The sequence below is a fragment of the Doryrhamphus excisus genome, linkage group LG1, assembly GCF_037039965.1.
Source record: "Doryrhamphus excisus strain RoL-2023G ecotype Guam linkage group LG1, RoL_Dexc_Guam_v1.1, whole genome shotgun sequence".
Taxonomy (NCBI): domain Eukaryota; kingdom Metazoa; phylum Chordata; class Actinopteri; order Syngnathiformes; family Syngnathidae; genus Doryrhamphus; species Doryrhamphus excisus.
In genome coordinates, this window is record NC_136357.1 from 26,540,813 (window position 1) to 26,560,298 (window position 19,486).

Consider the following 19,486-nt stretch of genomic DNA (forward strand, 5'->3'; position numbering starts at 1 on the left):
TATTGTTTTGCAAATAGCGTCCGCCTGAGGGCGCCAGATATCAACAAACCGGTGCTTGTGCAAACATTTGCATTTTGTTGAGTTGTTTTTCCTGTAAAGAAAATATTTAAAATAATGTAACTACATTATGTAAATGAATGTTAAAGTACACACAAAAAAGGCTGCTGGCAAAAAAAATATCCACCATACAAATGGTGAAAAGAAATTAAGATAAAGAAATTAATAATTTGTAAAATATATATTCATCTTTTATTCCTGGAAGTATGATTGTATGCGGTGAAACCAACAATTCGAGAGGAAAAAAAAAAACAAACAACTAAGTCACTCCACCCCACTTCCTCTCCAGATGACTCCGCCCTCTCCAGCTTTACCATTCGTTTTCCTTTTGGTTCCACGTGATTCTCATTTTTCCAGAGAGCACTTGAATGCAGCAGTAGCAGCAGCAGCCTGTCCGCGCTGTGGGTTTCACTCTGAACAAACTTGACTGGACAAAGCATCAACAAATATGGCCGGAAATGCATATTTGACAGCTTCTACCTTTCTGCTCTGCCTGCTTTACGTCACCGGTAAGTTTTTGGAACTCACCTAGCATGTTTTATTTACTTTATTCAAACCTTTGCTGTGATTGGGAAAAACTTGTTTACTGTCTAAGGGAGGGAATGTGAAGTAGACACAAAGCAGGTTAGTGATGTGCGATACCGATTCGATTCGATACTGCGTAAAATCGACCGTACCGATCCGATACTGATGAAAAATACAAGATATATAATTAATGTATTCATTAAATGAATTGTATTTATCATTTTATTAATATAATTTATTAATAATAATTAATTTGAGCTATTTATTTTAAACCCTGATGTATATTGAGCTAGCCCAGTGATGAAAATATGTAAAATATTATATTTCAAGCAAAAAAATAAGAAAACAAGTCAAATAATAACACCATTAAAATAATAATAGTTGTATAAATATCATGTTGTGTACTCTGAAATGAATAAGAATGTATTGTATTGTGATGAAAATATGTAAAATATTGTATTTCAAGCAATAAAATAAGAAAACAAGTCAAATAATAACACCATTAAAATAATAATAATAATAATAATTGAGACTGATTAAGACACGGCCCCATCAATTTACTTAAGAATTCATAATATCCATGTTTTGATTTGAGAGATGTTTTTATTTAATATTGAGGATGCAAATCAACATGCCTGAAAAGGAGTAGAAAGAAGCAAAGCTGCAGACTGGGAAACATAGAAAAATATAAAATAAAATACAAAATAATCACATGGGAATTGTGTGGTGATGGAGGGGAAAAAATGAAGATGAAGGGGTGTTAAGAACTGAACTAAAAATGTTTAAGGGACTAAAAAAAATAATAATTATGTTAAAATGAGTGGAGAGATTAGACAGAAATTCACTAATAGCATTTATTTATAAGCTTCCTGTTTACATCTCAGTTTCTGTTTTGGCAATCTGGAATTATTGCAGTGAATAATTCCATGCAGGAGTGATTTAGATGGGGATAATCTACCCAACCGGCTTTTATTTCAAGCGGTGTTTGGTTCTGCAACAGTGCGAGACGTTGGTACAGATGGAGAGGAAAAAAAAATAGCGCCATATGCGCTGGTGTCTGGACAGCTGTCTTGGTGTCCACCTAACCCGAGATCAACCTGGAAACATGCTGCCAAGTTCACGCACGTGACCAAAAATAGTCACCCTACATGTCCGGGATGTTCACAATCCCATCCAGAACCTTCTGGTGCACGCAATGTGGTGTGCCAGTGAGTCAATTGGTGCTTAATTGGTGTCAAGTCCTTTCTAGCCACAGTCTCACCAGTTCTCAATCAAAAAAAATCACTTAAATAGGACCCGCCCGCAGACATCATGCCCAGATCTAAAAAAAAAAAAACAGGAACAAATTCGAAAGAAATTGAGATCTATCAACATGGAAAAGGTTATAAAGCCATTTCTAAAGCTTTGGGACTCCAGCAAACCATAGTGAGAGTTATTATCCACTAACTCCGTAAACATGGAACAGTGGTGAACCTTCCCAGGAGTAGCCGGTCAACCAAAATGACCTCAAGAGCGCAGCCGCGACCCATTCGACAAAGTCACAAAAGACCCCACAACAACATCCAAAAGATGTGCAGGCCTCAGGGTGCCTCACATAAGGTCAGTGTTCATGACTCCGCCATAAGAAAGACCAAAACCACTCCCGAACAAAAAGAACATTAAGAACCAAACATCTTGATGATCCCCAAGACCAGCGGTCTCAAACACAATAAATAATAATAAAGTGTAAGGGTTACTATAGGGATGTTATTTCATGTCTGCAGGACTCTAAACATGTTAAACATAGTGTTATATATATTTAGAAAGTCCTAAACAGGTTTTGTACACTCTAACCCAGGGGTCTCAAACACGCGGCCCGCGGGCCAAATGTGGCCCGCAGGGCACTAGTTTGAGGCCCCCGCCTTGATATGAAAGTTTAATGTTAGTGCGGCCCACGCAAGTTTGATATGGATGCTGTATGGTATCATGTACCTAGAAAAAATCATTACGTTTGATTAATGTTCATGTTAAAGGTTAAATAACTGTTAATAGTTATCCTCCCTATCCGTGTGGAAGTGGTAAGTTTTTGGCTATTTAAGTTTAAAGGAAATAACTTGAAGGCTACCGTTTAGGTCGCTAGCTCTCTAGTTTGCGAGTTAGCATGTGTCTCAAGACCCCTGCAGTTGCGCAATATGTTGTAAATAAAAAGAGTATAAATGTGACTATAGTCGTGTTTTGTCATGTCTACAGGGCTCTAATAATGCTTTGTTCATTTTAATCTGAAAAAAATAATTTGTCTACCCACCAACTATATGTGGTTTCTTAAGTTTATATTATTTGCCGTTTTTTTATTATTATTATATTTATTTATTACTGATTGATTGATTTTCTTTATTCTTGATTTGTTTATTTTTCATCTTATTTTGTGCAGAAAAATAAAAATGAAGATATTTGAGAACAGTGGAATGTTTTATCAGAGCTTTTCTTGTAGAAAATCGGAACCAAGGCAAAGTTTATTCATTTTTTTGTTTTTAATAAATGCGTTTTTTTTGGGGTTTTTTTTTGGAAAACCTGATGCGGCCCAGTCCAAAACCATCAGTGGTTTGATGAGATAAAGTTTGGACTTTTTGGAAAATACTTTGTGTCCCATTACATGTGGCGTAAAAGTCATAAAAAGAACAACGGTAAAATACGGAGGAGGTAGTGTGATGGTCTAGGGCTGTTTTTGCTGCTTCAGGGCTAAATTTTATTATTATTTTTTTTTAGATACTTCCCTGTCGTGTTGTGTAACTGCTCATTCCTGAAAGAGCTCCCTGCTTCAATCCCACCTGCTTAATCCTGCAATCTCTTAATCCCAAACACACCACGGACACGTTCTGTTCACGTTGGTCTTTTGCAAGTCATTATCGTTGTTGACTCGGCAAGTCTGCAGCCAAACACCCCATTGATCCTTGTAGAACGGCTATTAGTCAATTATCCAATTATTTTGGTATTTGTTTAATTTTTTTTGTAATTTAAAAATGTAAATATTCCCTCATTTCAGCCTCTCAGGTATGATTTTTTAAAAAAATTATTATCTTGGTGTTTTAGGCAAAACAACATATCAGCTCTGATATGCTGCAGACCAAACCAATTAGGTCCATCTCTGGCAAAGGTTTTTTTAATGCCCCCCCCCCCCCAAAAAAAACAACAAAAATGGAAAAATCTGTCATTTTATATAAATAAAGTCAAAATATCAAAAAAAGAGGAAAAAAGTTGTACTTTTAGGAGAATAATGTCGGAATATTATGAGGAAAAATAATATATTCTTAGTAGCACAAAGTTGAAATTGATTTTTGAAGTTGCAATGTTATGAAAAACCACTTTCTTTGGCCCCGTGGGGGATTATTTTACACATGGCACATGAGTAAGCAAGGTATGGGATGCTTTATTTTATTTGGCTGCCTAATTTCTGAGGCGAATTTTTTGTAAAAATATTGTACAAAAATTTAATCATATGAAAAGTCTTTTCTAATTTTTCATTTTTTTATATAAAAAAATTAGTCACTTCTCTTAAATAATTTTTGTAAATTTACTTGTAATATTATGATGTAATTTTGACTTTATTCCCATAATATTCCAACTTTGTTCCTCAACCTAATTTATGGGAAATTACATCTTTATTATTTTTTCATGACTTGTTTTTTTCAACCTATTTTTTTATTTGATATTTCATCATTATGCTATTAAAAGTACATAATTTTTCCTCATAATATTTTTGTAAAATTGTGGCTTTCCTTCCACCTTTTTCTCTTAATATTTTGACTTTATTTTCATGTTTTTGTTCCGATTTGTTTTTTTTGTTTGTTTTTTAATTCAACTATTTCGACTTTCTTATCGCATATTTTGACTTTATTCTCATAACATTAGGACTTAATGAGACGAGACCTCATTTTGACAATATGGGGGCAACTATTGCGCAACTATGGCAGAGGTCTTTGTGTTATTCTTGTCAAATTAGGACTTTTTCTTGTGAGATTGCAGCTTCTTTATCTTAATATTGTGATTTTAGTCTTCTAAAATTTTTAGGGTTGAGTCCTCAAGTACAACCATGTGCCGCAAACTGCCCCCCAGGGGCCACACATTGGACACCACTGTTCCAAACCGCGTCTGCCAACCTCATTCAGGTGCGAGAGTGAAACTCATGACCCGAAATGGCACCAGAAGAGTAAACAAACCCAGATTATGGTCTTGCAGGTCCTGGAGTGACTCCTAAATCTGTGCCTTGCCGATCTCACTGAGCTTCTAGGTACATTTTCACAATCCTTCTAAGAAAGATGAGCCATTTTTTACACTCTGTTCCCTTCAGTATGTTCCCAAACAACTCCTTGTTGTCCTTCCATTTTCCAGAATTCTTTTGCAATCTGCAGAGAATGTTCAGATTAGCTCCGGTTTAAACGTGCAAACAATCCCAGCTCCAAGTGTGCCACCACTACAAGGAAGGAGGTCAAACTATAGACCAGGGGTCTCAAACTCGATTTACCTGGGGGCCACCGGAGCTAGGTTCTGGGTGAAGCCGGGCAGCATCAGGTTTTAAAAAAAAACAAAAAACACATTTATTAAAAACTTGAAAAAAAAATCAGCAAGGTATGGGATGCTTTATTTTTATTTTTTAGCTGCCTGATTTCCGAGGTGAAATTTTTGTAAAAATATTGGACAAAAATGTAATCATTTTTTTAATTTTTCAGATTTTTATATTAAAAAATTAGTCACTTCTCTTAAATCATTTTTGTAAATTTACTTGTAATATTATGATGTAATTCCCAACCTATTTTGACTTTATTCCCATAATATTCCAACTTTGTTCCTCAACCTAATTTATGGGAAATTACAGCTTTATTACTTTTTCATGACTTGTTTTTTTCAACCTATTTTTTATGGAAAATAAAAATCAATAAAAAAAACTATCTTCAATGCTTTTGCTTCTGCTATACCCTACACTTTTTCAGTACTTTGGTTCCGGTTTTTCCACACCAAAATATCTGATAAAACATTCCACTGTTCTCAAATATCTTAATTTTTATTTTTCTATACACAAAATTTTTAAATTAAAAAAAATAAATAAACAAATTAAGAATAAAGACAATAAATCATTCATTCATTCATTCATTTTCTACCACTTTTTCCTCACGAGGGTCGTGGGGAGGTGCTGGAGCCTATCCCAGCTGTCTTCAGGCGAGAGGCGGGGTACACCCTGGACTGGTGGCCACCCAATCACAGGGCACATATAGACAAACAACCATTCACACTCACATTCATACCTATGGACAATTTGGAGTCGCTAATTAACCTAGCATGTTTTTGGAATGTGGGAGGAAACCGGAGTACCCGGAGAAAACCCACGCATGCACGGGGGGAGAACATGCAAACTCCACAAAAAGATGGCCGAGGGTGGAATTGAACTTGGGTTTCCTCGCTGTGAGGTCCGCGTGCTAACCACTCGGTCGCCTTGCAGCCTATAGTAGACTTTTTACTTGACAGCGTACTTCCTGCGGTGGATATCGTCTCATCGGTGTAATGTTACTGACAACTAGCGACCAGTGCAAAAATACTACAGTAATTCCACACACCAATTCCACTCCACACAGAGATGGCCGAGGGTGGAATTGAACCCTTGGTCTCCTAGCTGTGAGGTCTGCCTGCTAACCACTTAACCGCCGTACCACACGGATTTGGTTCAGTATATATTTTTTCCCATCAAAATAATCATCGTGACAAAATGTCGTGTTGCTGCTGGATGTTCACAGATCCCAGTTTCTTTTTATGAAAGCATTTATATACGTTTTTGTGAACATCGTGAATTTCCACATGCAGGTGACTTCTGCGAGGTGAACGTTTGCAACAATGGAGCGACGTGCGTGACCGGCGTAGGAGAAGATCCCTTCATCTGCATCTGCGCCGATGGTTTTGCCGGAGACACGTGCAACCTCACGGAGAGCGGTAGGGACGACCGGAGACATTGCCCGATTGAAATGCAAGCATCTTGTCACTATCTCTCTTTCTCTCTCTCTCTCGCTCGCTCGCTCCATCGCTCCCAAGGGCCTTGCAGTCCCAACCCGTGTAAGAACGAGGCGTCGTGCCAGGTGATGGCCCCCACCAGAAGGGGGGATGTTTTCAACGAGTACACCTGCAAATGCCGGCCCGGCTTTGAGGGAGCTCACTGCCAGATCAGTACGTTGATTCTCTTCTCGTACGTCCCTTCATCTTGATCCCTCGCCATACCCTGGTTTCCTTTAGCGCTCCCTCACTATATCGCTTAAAAAAAAAAAACGTAATTAACTAATCAATAATCACTGTTTGTCTCTCTATAGCTCCTATTATGAATACAAGAATACATATTTAAGCAAATTTGACCTATTCTTTGACCTACAGTTAGCATTTTCAAGCATAAAAATGGCTGAATTATTTAACTAAATGAAGTAAAATACAACTACAGAGGAAAAGCATTTTAATCATGAATGTAGCACTGTAATTAAAATAAAATCTTTTTTAATTTTCATATATTTTCATTTTATTTTTACAGTTAGTATATTTAAGTTGTTTTTTTAATTTATTTATAATTTGAAATCATTTTATTTGTATAAAGTATAATTTTCTATACTTATTTTAAGTGTTTTTTATTATATGTTTTTATGCTTTTTTCATCATTATTTTTTTATCATTCTTTTTTTAATTCATTTTTATATTTTTATTTGTCATTTTGTCGTTTTTATTTGTAATAATTGTCATTTTTATTATTATTGAATTATTTTAACCCCTTTTCCACTTTAGTCATTTTTGTTTAATTTTTTTTACACTTGTACTTCATTTTTCATTGTATTTGTTATTCTATTGTTGTTCTATACACTATTATTTTATGTATTTTTCATTGTATTGATTATTATTTTCACACTATTATTTAAATCATTATTTTTTATTAATTATGAATACAATAATACATATTTAAGCAAATTTGACCTATTCTTGGCCTACAGTTAGTATATTTAAGTCATTTTTTTACCTTTATTTATAATTTGAAATCATTTTATTTGTATACAGTATAATTTTTTATACTTATTTTAAGTGTTTTTATTATATGTTTGTATGCTTTTACATCATTATTTTTTATTCATTTTTATATTTTTATTTGTCATTTTGTCGTTTTTATTTGTAATAATTGTCATTTTTATTATTATTTAATTATTTTAACCCCTTTTCCACTTTAGTCATTTTTGTTTAATTTTTTTTACACTTTTACTTCATTTTTCATTGTGTTTGTTATTATTTTATACACTATTATTTAATGTATTTTTCATTGTATTGATTATTATTTTTCACACTATTATTTAAATCATTATTTTTTATTCATTATGAATACAATAATACATATTTAAGCAAATTTGACCTATTCTTGGGCTACAGTTAGTATATTTAAGTCGTTTTTTACCTTTATTTATAATTTGAAATCATTTTATTTGTATACAGTATAATTTTTTTATTTTAAGTGTTTTTTATTACATGTTTGTTATTCATTTTTATATTTTTATTTGTCACTTTGTCATTTTTATTTGTCATAATTGTCATTTTTATTGTTATTTAATTATTTTTAACCCTTTTTTTCCACTTTAGTCATTTTTGTTTAATTTTTTTTACACTTTTACTTCATATTTCATTGTATTTATTATTATTTTATACACTATTAGTTAAATCATTATTTTTTCATTCATTTTTATATTTTTATTGGTCACTTTGTCGTTTTTATTTGTAATAATTGTCATTTTTATTATTTCATTATTTTTTACCCTTTTTTCCACTTTAGTCATTTTTGTTTAATTTTTTTTGCACTTTTACTTCATTTTTCATTGTATTTATTATTATTCTATACACTATTATTTAATGTATTTTTCATTGTATTGATTATTATTTTTCACACTATTATTTAAATCATAATTTTTTATTCACTTTTATATTTTTATTTGTCACTTTGTCGTTTTTATTTGTCATTATTGTCATTTTTATTATTATTTAATTATTTTAACCCATTTTCCACTTTAGTCATTTTTGTTTAATTTTTTTGCACTTTTACTTCATTTTTCATTGTATTTATTATTATTCTATACACTATTATTTAAGTCATTTTTATTATGTATTTATAAATTATATTACAGTTTTATGTAAGTCATTTATGTTATTTATTTCTGTTATTTTTATGCTTTTCAGTCATTGTTTTTTTTACACTTTGTGGCATTTTTATTCTGATTTATTTTTGTTTATTTTCTACACTTATTTATTTTTATTATTATCTGTGTTTTATTATTATTATTATTTTATTTGACATATTTCAGTGTAATATTAGAGTGGTTTAGGGGTCCCGGCGTTAGCGGTAAAGTACCCACGCTGTGGTTAGCATGGCTGCAGACGGGATGTGGTGGTGGTCTCATGAAAGAGGCTCATTCAGGGTCTCGTGTGCTCATTAGTGAAAAGAAAGCCAAGTCTCTTAGCATTCAGATCCCACCGACGCAGGTTCTCACAGCTCGACCAGAAGAGCTTCAGAAATGTTCAAGTCAAAGTCCAGATTTGAGAGGTCTGGGTCCAGTGGGTTTTTCCACGTGGACCAGTTCTAACATGGGAAAAAAGTATATAAATGTGATGTTATTGCATTTTCACAAATAGAATGAAGGTCATACAAGCCAGAAACCCTAAGAGTTTGATGCCATTACTTCAGAGGCCCACAGTACGCAGGCTGACCACCAATTGTAGTGCCGGGCAGAGTCCTCCCCGCCCGCAACACTTCTAATTCTGTGTCAATACGTCACAGGCAGGAACGGGTGCCGTGGTTTGGAGACGATGTTTGTAGCGAGTGAAGCGGTAGACTTATTAGAAATGTATTATTATTATTATTATAGACGTCACGGTGTGCTATTTATAGCCGTTCTTTCTCGGCTCTTGTGTTTGTCGCAGCCGTAGCGGCATTGGTTTCTAAGTTTTGACAAATCCTCTTAGCGGGAAGAAGAATTCCACAGATCCATGTGGACTTACGTCAGCCCCCGTCGTCTGCTTCCGAAGTCTCTTTAGGCCAAGCGTGACGTTGTTTTTTTTTATTGGCTCTCGTCACATAAAAGAAACGGTCATTTGAGAATAAACAAACAGGCTTTTTTTTAATGAGGTCTCCTATTGAGTCACAAGATTTCATCATCAAGAACTAGGGTTCTCAATTGGTTCTTTTTACACGTTATTTTTTTATTTTTTTAATTAATTTTTCTGCCTTTTTATTGAAGTCATTCAATTTTTTTGTTGTTGTTGTTTTTTAGTAACGTCATTTTTAGTTTTTATTTAGATATTTTTTCCAGTTGTATTTAAGTCGTTTTTAATTTCTATGTATTTAGATTATTTTGACATTTTTATAAAATTTTTATTTAATTTAATATTTTTTAAATAAATTACATTTAATTAAATTTGTATTTTTTATTACACTTTTTATTCTTTATTTTTAGTTTTTATTTAGATATTTTTTCCAGTTGTATTTAAGTCGTTTTTAAGTTGTATATAATTAGATTATTTTGACATTTTTATTATTTTTTTTAAATTAATTTAATATTTTTTAAATAAATTACATTTAATTAAATGTTATTTTTATTACACTTTTTATTCTTTATTTTTAGCTTTTATTTAGATATTTTTTCCAGTCGTTTTTAATTTGTATATATTTAGATGGTTTTGACACTTTTATTTCATTTTTATTTAATGTAATCATTTTTATTAAATTACATTTAATTAAGTTTGTATTTTCTATTTATTGTCTTACTTTTTTATTGAAGTCGTGTTTGTTTTTATTTACTGTTTTTTTTAATTTTTTATTTTTTTACACTTTTTATTTATTTTTTGTTTTTATTTAGATATTTTTTCCAGTTGTATTTAAGTCGTTTTTAATTTGTATATATTTGGATTATTTTGACACTTTCATTTAATTTTTATTTAATTTAAAAAATTTTATTAAATTACATTTAATAAAATTTGTATTTTCTATTTATTGTCTTACTTTTTTATAGAAGTGGTGTTTGTTTTTATTTACAGTTTTTTACATTTTTTTTATTACACTTTTTATTATTTATTTTTAGTTTTTTTTAGATATTTTTTAATTTGTATATATTTTGATTATTTTGACAGTTTTATTTAATTTTTATTTAATTTACAAAATTGTAATAAATTACATTTAATTAAATTTGTATTTTCCATTTATTGTCTTAGTTTTTTATTGAAGTGTTTATTTTTATTGACCTTTTTTTACATTTTTATTTTATTACACTTTTTATTATTTATTTTAAGATTTTATTTAATCAATTCATATTCTATTTTATTTCATTGTCATTTTTATTTGTATGTTTTTACTTTGGATTTTATTTGTTTTTTCTTAATTATTATTTATTTCATATTATAATTATCATCAATAATAATATAATTTCTTATGCTTTTTGGTCATTATTGTTAATTTTTAATGTTTTTATTTGCTTTTTTTAGTTGTATTAATTTGTATTTTTAAGATATTTTTTACACTTTTAATGAAGTCATTTTTATTTTTAGTTATTATTATTTGCACTGGGGGGGTTTGATGTGTTCCTTCTGCCACCTAGTGGTGACTTGAGTCCATGACATCATCCATGTCACATCAGGGCCTCCAGATGATGGACCATGGTGGTGTTCTCCTCTTCTTCCAAAGGCTGTAACTATCCCGACGTATTCCAACGGGTGATCATGTTGTGTTTACTTTCAGATGTCAACGACTGTGCAAGCCGGCCGTGTAAGAACGGAGGAACGTGCCGAGATCTTGACGGAGATTATTCCTGTCAGTGCTCGTCGCCCTACGTGGGGAAGCAGTGCCAACTTCGTACGTGCACCTTTTTTAATTTTTTTTTCCAATTGTTTTTATTCACTTGGTTTATTTCCATTCAACATAACAATAATGAGACGTAAAGATGTAAAGTTGAAATACGTAGATTTTTTAAAAATCCAAATCATGAGAAAAAAATATTTTTGAGATAAAATGAATGATGAAATTAAAAGTCATAATTACAAGATAGACAGTTGTAATTATGAGCTAGGAAAAGTCATAATTCTGAGGTAAAAAAAACAACAAAACCTTAGATAAAAAGCGGAAATTATCAGATTAAAAATTTTTAATTATGAGATAAAATGTAAAGGTACAAATCTAAAGAGATAAAAATCTAAATTGTGAGATAGATGAGTCCTAATCATGAGAAAAAAAGTTCTTATTAGATTAATTACTAGATAAAAGTCCAAATTATGAGAAAGTAATCAAAATTATGAGATAAAACGTCCAAATTATGAGATAAAGTAGAAATGATGAGATTAAAAAGTCCAAATTATGAAAAAAAGACAAAATTATGAGATAAAAAGTTGAAATTATGAAATCAAACTAACAATTATGACATAAAAAGCCCTAATTATGAGATAAAAAGTGGAAATTATGAGATTAAAAAGTCAAAATTATGAAATAAAAAGTGGAAATGATGAGATTAAAAAGTCAAAATTATGAAATAAAGACAAAATTATGAGATAAAAAGTTGAAATTATGAAATCAAACTAACAATTATGACATTAAAAGCCCTAATTATGAGATAAAAAGTGGAAATGATGAGATTAAAAAGTCAAAATTATGAAATAAAAAGTCAACATTATGAGATAAAACATCAAAATTATGAGATAAAAGTCCAAATTATGAGATAAAAGTAGAAATGATGAGATTAAAAAGTCAAAATTATGAAATAAAGACAAAATTATGAGATAAAAAGTTGAAATTATGAAATCAAAATCTAAATTATGCGATAAAAAGTCCAAATTATGAGAAATAAATCATAATTATGAGATAAAAAGTTGAAATTATTAAATCAAAATCTAAATTATGAGATAAAAAGTCCAAATTATGATAAATAAATCATACTTATGGGATAAAAAGTCCAAATTATGAGATAAAAGTAGAAATTATTAGATTAAAAAGTCAAAATTATGAAATAAAAGACAAAATTATGAGATAAAACATCAAAATTATGAGATAAAAGTCCAAATTATGAGATAAAAGTAGAAATGATGAGATTAAAAAGTCAAAATTATGAAATAAAGACAAAATTATGAGATAAAAAGTTGAAATTATGAAATCAAAATCTAAATTATGCGATAAAAAGTCCAAATTATGATAAATAAATCAGAATTATGAGATAAAAAGTTGAAATTATGAAATCAAAATCTAAATTATGAGATAAAAAGTCCAAATTATGATAAATAAATTATACTTATGGCATAAAAAGTCCAAATTATGAGATAAAAGTAGAAATTATTAGATTAAAAAGTCAAAATTATGAAATAAAAGACAAAATTATGAGATAAAAAGTTGAAATTATGAGATAAAAAGGTGAAATTATGAAATAAAAGACAAAATTATGAGTTAAAAAGTTAAAATCATTAAATAAAACTAACAGTTATGACATAAAAAATCCTAATTATGAGATAAAAAGTAGAAATGATGAGATTAAAAAGTCAAAATCATGAGAAAGAAAAGTCCTAATTATGAGAAAAAAGCCAAAATTATTTAATAAAAATCTAAATTATGAGATGAAAAGTGAAAATTATGAAATAAAAGTCAATATTATGAGATACAACATCAAAATTATGAGATAAAAGTCCAAATTATGAGATAAAAGTAGAAATGATGAAATTAAAAAGTCAAAATTATGAAATAAAAGACAAAATTATGAGATTAAAAAGTCAAAATTATGAGATTAAAAAGTCAAAATTATGAGAAAGAAAAGTCTTAATTATGAGAAAAAAGTCAAAATGATTTGATAAAAATCTAAATTATGAGATGAAAAGTGAAAATTATGAAATAAAAAGTCAACATTATGAGATAAAACATCAACATTATGAGATAAAGTCCAAATGAGAAGATACATTACAGTAGCATACAGTACAGTACACACTACAGTACATACAGTACATACTTGCTGTGTGTACTCCAGGTTGTATTTCCCTGCTGGGAATGGAGGGAGGCGCCATCACGGAATCCCAGATTTCAGCTTCGTCCGTGCACTACAGCATTCTGGGTCTTCAACGCTGGGGTCCCGAGTTGGCTCGGCTCAACAACCAAGGCATCGTCAACGCCTGGACGTCGGCCACCCACGACAAGAACCCCTGGATAGAGGTACCGGAAGCAAATGACGCGCATGGTGGTCTTCTGATGTGCAGTCCAGTGGGCCCTACTCATTTAAAAGCAATGAGAGGCCTTCATTTGATTGGTTAAGATTACACTCGGCTGTGTTAAACCCTCTCATGGCTGGTGGGAGGGATGGAGGCGTGGGTGCGCCGCGCTGCGCTGCGCCACAATGCGCTGCTCATGAAAATTGCAAAGTGTCCCGGGCAGGTAGGCCGCGCCAATGCCTGGTCTATGAATATAGAGCCCAGAAAGTTGAAGTCATAATTAAAAAGGTTAAAAAAAAAGGTAAAAAAGGTCAAAATGATGAGATGAAAAAGTCGAAATTATCTCCAATTACGAGTTGGAGTTGAAATTGTGAGATAAAGCTTCAAAATTACAAGATAAAAACTCAAAATCATAAAATAAAAAGTTGAAATTACGAGATAAAGAGTCATAATTCTTTTTAAAAGAATTTAAAAACTTATTTAAAACTTTATTTTAAAACTTTTATTTTCATAAAAGAAAAAGTCAAACATTTGACATAAAAAATTTTAATTTTAATTTTAATTTTAATTTTAATTTTAATTTTAATTTTAATTTTAATTTTAATTTTAATTTTAATTTTAATTTTAATTTTAATTTTAATTTTAATAATTTTTATAATTAATTAATATATTTTTTTTATTTTGACCTTTTTTCTTGTAATTATGACTCTTTATCTCATAATTTCAACTTTTTATTTTATTATTTAGATTTAAATTTTAAATAAATAAAATTAATTATAAATTAAAATTAAAATTACAATTAAAAGATTTTGATGTTGTGGCTTTTTTTCTTTTAGTTTTCTTAAATTTAAATTTAAATTTTAATTAATTAATAATTTTATTTTTTTTACCTTTTTTCTTGTAATTATGACTCTATCTCATAATTTCAACTTTTTATTTTATTATTTAAATTTAAATTTAAAATAAATAAAATTAATTAATTTATACATTAAAATTAAAATTAAAATTAAAATTAAAATTAAAATTAAAATTAAAATTAAAATTAAAATTAAAATTAAAATTAAAATTAAAATTAAAATTAAAATATTTTGATGTTGTGGCTTTTTTTCTTTTAGTTTTCTTAAATTTGATTTTTAGACCAGTAAAAAAACAGCCACGGGTCGCAAATGTCCCCCGGGCTGCACTTTGGACACCCCTGTTGTCTGGTAGGCGGCGGAGCAATGAAACGCTGTCCCACTAGAGGGCAGCAGGTGTCCAACATGGCGTCCAACCCACCGGTCCCTGTTGTCCCAGATCAACATGCAGAAGAAGATGCGTGTGACGGGCATCATAACCCAAGGTGCCAGTCGGATGGGCGCCGCCGAGTACATCAAGGCCTTCAAGGTGTCCAGCAGCTTCGACGGAAAGACGTACACGTCCTACAAAACCGATGGATCACGGCGAGACAGGGTTTGACCTTTCTGCAACACGCACGCACACACGCACACGCACATACGTGTACGACAACGCCGTGTGTGCTCGCCAGGTCTTCGTGGGCAACGCGGACAACGACAGCACCAAGACCAACCTGTTCGACCCGCCCATCCTGGCGCAGTACCTCCGCATCCTTCCTGTCGTCTGCCGACGAGCGTGCACGCTCCGCATGGAAGTGGTGGGATGTCAACTCAACGGTAACTTCCTCCAACGCTCGTTCAAACCCCACTCGCTCGTCGTTGTATGACATCATACTTTATACTTTATACTATACTTCTGGTATTACATCATACTTTATACTTTATACTATACTTCTGGTATTACATCATACTTTATACTTTATACTATACTTCTGGTATTACATCATACTTTATACTATACTTCTGGTATTACATCATACTTTATACTTGACTATACTTCTAGTATTACACACATACATTAGTATACTTCAAGGATTACATCATACTTTATACTTTACTATACCTCTGGTATTACACACATACTTTAGTATACTTCTAGTATTACATCATACTTTATACTTGACTATACTTCTGGTATTACATCATACTTTATACTTGACTATACTTCTGGTATTACATCATACTTTATACTTGACTATACTTCTGGTATGACATCATACTTTATACTTTATACTATACTTCTGGTATTACATCATAGTTTATACTTTACTATACCTCTAGTATTACATCATACTTTATACTTGACTATACTTCTAGTATTACATCATACTTTATACTTGACTATACTTCTAGTATTACATCATACTTTATACTTTATACTATACTTCTGGTATTACATCATACTTTATACTTTATACTATACTTCTGGTATTACATCATACTTTATACTTTACTATACTTCTAGTATTACATCATACTTTATACTTGACTATACTTCTAGTATTACATCATACTTTATACTTGACTATACTTCTGGTATTACACACATACATTAGTATACTTCAAGGATTACATCATACTTTATACTTTACTATACCTCTGGTATTACACACATACTTTAGTATACTTCTAGTATTACATCATACTTTATACTTTACTATACTTCTGGTATTACACACATACTTTAGTATACTTCTAGTGTTACATCATACTTTATACTTCACTATACTTCTGGTATTACATCATACTTTATACTTTACTATACTTCTGGTATTACACACATACTTTAGTATACTTCTAGTATTACATCATACTTTATACTTTACTATACTTCTGGTATTACACACATACTTTAGTGTACTTCTAGTATTACATCATACTTTATACTTCACTATACTTCTGGTATTACATCATACTTTATACTTTACTATACTTCTGGTATTACATCATACTTTATACTTTACTATACTTCTGGTATTACACACATACTTTAGTATACTTCTAGTATTACATCATACTTTATACTTCACTATACTTCTGGTATTACATCATACTTTATACTTTACTATACTTCTGGTATTACACACATACTTTAGTATACTTCTAGTATTACATCATACTTTATACTTCACTATACTTCTGGTATTACACACATACTTTAGTATACTTCTAGTATTACATCATACTTTATACTTTACTATACCTCCAGTATTACACACACTTTATACTTTCGTATACTTCTAGTATTACATACGCACTTTATACTTTACTATACTTGTAGTATTACATACTTTATCAACAACTTGTATATCGTTCTAGTATTACATACATACTTTCTACTTTAGTATTACATAGTGTACATACTTTATCAACAACTTGTATATAGTTCTAGTATTACATACATACTTTCTACTTTAGTATTACATTGTGTACATACTTTATCAACAACTTGTATATAGTTCTAGTATTACATACATACTTTCTACTTTAGTATTACATTGTGTACATACTTTATCAACAACTTGTATATAGTTCTAGTATTACATACATACTTTCTACTTTAGTCTAGTATTCCATAGTGTACATACTTTATCAACAACTTGTAGCAAGAAGATGTTATGTTTTCCTCGTAATATTCCAAAATCCATCTTTCTGGTGTTTTTCCTTCCGTCTCCACTGCGGCGTGGGTGTGGTTTTTCCGATCAATCACTTTGGCGGAGGAAGTTGATGGATTTCTTTTGTGGGTTTACTCATTGGTCTTTTCCTCGTTTCCTCTTTTCCTCTTTTCCTCTTTTCCTCTTTTCCTTGCTTTTCTGTCCACTCTTGTGTGTTTTCTTCATGAGCAGTTTATTCAAACACGACAGGATGCTCCGAGCCGATGGGGATGAAGTCCCGGCTGATCTCGGACGGGCAGCTTTCGGCGTCCAGCTCGTTCCGCACGTGGGGCATCGACACCTTCACCTGGCGGCCTCAGTTCGCCCGCCTGGATAAGCAGGGCAAGACCAACGCGTGGTCCCCCGCCCACAACAACAGATCAGAGTGGATCCAGGTGTGAAGAGATGTACTCCAAACCCCCCCCCCATTGCGGTCCTGGTGTTGACTGCTTGTATCTCAGGTGGACCTGGAGAAGACCAAGCGTCTGACGGGCATCGTCACTCAGGGGGCCAAGGACTTCGGCGTGGTGCAGTTTGTGTCCGTGTTCAAAGTGTCCTTCAGCGATGACGGCGAGTCTTGGACGACGATGAAGGACGTCAACACGCACGCTGATAAGGTGGGGCCATTTTTTCTTTCCTCCACACCCAACTGATGACAGGAGCTGCTTGGAAAAACATGCTACCAAATCAAAATAGTCCAAAAATTGCTGGTCAAAGATCCTCTATATTTCAGGAATGCTCTGCTGTTTGTAAAGACATACGACGCAAATCACTGGTCAAAGATCTTGTATATAACAGGAGTGCATTACGGGTTTTGAAGACATATTGCAACAAAAAAAAGCTAGTCAAAGATCCTCTATATCACAGGAGTGTAGCCTGCTCTTTTTAAGTCAAAGATCAAAGATCTTCTATATGACAAGGATGCTCTACTGTAGTCCAAAAATTGCTGGTCAAAGATCCTTTATATGACAAAAGTGCCATGTCGGTTTTAAAGTAAAGATCTTTTATTCGACACGAGTGCTCTGCTGTTTTTAACGCAAAGATTGTCTATAAAGACACACCACACAAATAACTGGTGAAGATATTTTTGTTTTTTGAAAACAAAGATGATCTATACGAGAGGGATTCTGTGCTGTATTTGAAGACATGCTGTCAAGATGGTTGTATTATGAATATATGCGGTACATTATATGTATACGCTGTGTACAATACTGTAGTACTGCAGTACAGTATATACTAATCATGTTGATTTTGTCTTTCCCGGCAGCTTTTTCAAGGCAATACCGACAACAACAGTCACGTGAGGAATGTATTTGATCCACCTTTCTACGCCCGCTACGTACGAGTGCTTCCCTGGGAGTGGCACGAACGCATCACCTTACGAATGGAGCTGCTGGGCTGCGACGAATAGAAAGCCGCCGCATCCATCTCTGCCGCCATGACACGGGGGTCGCATTGGATGTCTAACACGTGATAGCAGTAGTGAAGGATTTGACGTGACCGTCTTCTACTGGGGATCCAATATGGGTCAGTGCAATACGGATCCTGGCAAGTCCAGACCTGGATGAAGTCTGGTACGCAGGTTTTGGGTTTTTTACATTTCCACCTAGTTTAGATTTCAATGTAACATCAATGTTGGTTTTTACTAAATTAATTGTTGATCACGAATTAAAGATACGTGAATACACGATATTATTGTGTTCTATGGTGATGACTAACTCACTCCACTTCTTATGAGTCAATTCCAAGTACCCGTGCATCAGTGAAAGGTGAGTATTTGTACCCGTGACTTGGTGAACTCAAGTCGTCTTCGAGTATTCGAGTCTTCGAGTCTTCGAGTCTTCAGCAAAACTCCAAACTTGTTCTAAACTTGCACCCATGAGTCAGTGAATCCTTAGTCCCGAGTTAGTGAACCTTGAGTAAGTGAAACACTGGTCTTCCGGCACTTGTAATGTGTTGTTGCGTAGGTCTAGACCTGTCAGACTTGTTGTCTTCTTCTAGAACCGTTGAGTCAATGAAACTCAAGTTTTTGTCAGGTTCTCATGAGTCAGTCCCCGTCGAGTATCCACGAGTTAGTGAAACTTGAGTTTTTGTTGAGTACCTGTGAGTTCGTGAAACTTGAGTCTTTGTGGAGTGCCCGTGAGTTAGTCA

General features: G+C 32.2%; 1 protein-coding gene across 2 annotated transcripts; it reads left to right on the forward strand.

Annotated features, from left to right (window-relative positions):
• The first annotated feature begins 397 nt into the window (after positions 1-397).
• Positions 398-19,025, forward strand: LOC131131879 (EGF-like repeat and discoidin I-like domain-containing protein 3). Of its 2 annotated transcripts, none has more exons than XM_058076872.2 (10): positions 398-566; positions 6,415-6,540; positions 6,640-6,771; positions 11,351-11,464; positions 13,611-13,792; positions 15,082-15,237; positions 15,314-15,458; positions 17,528-17,730; positions 17,797-17,952; positions 18,603-19,025. In XM_058076872.2, the coding sequence occupies exons 1-10, from the start codon at positions 506-508 to the stop codon at positions 18,744-18,746; spliced, it is 1,419 nt and encodes a 472-aa protein (XP_057932855.2). In that variant the 5' UTR covers positions 398-505; the 3' UTR covers positions 18,747-19,025. The 2 variants fall into 2 exon arrangements, with proteins under 2 accessions (XP_057932855.2, XP_057932856.2); XM_058076873.2 differs by having other exon boundaries at positions 17,546-17,730.
• The last annotated feature ends 461 nt before the right edge of the window (positions 19,026-19,486 follow it).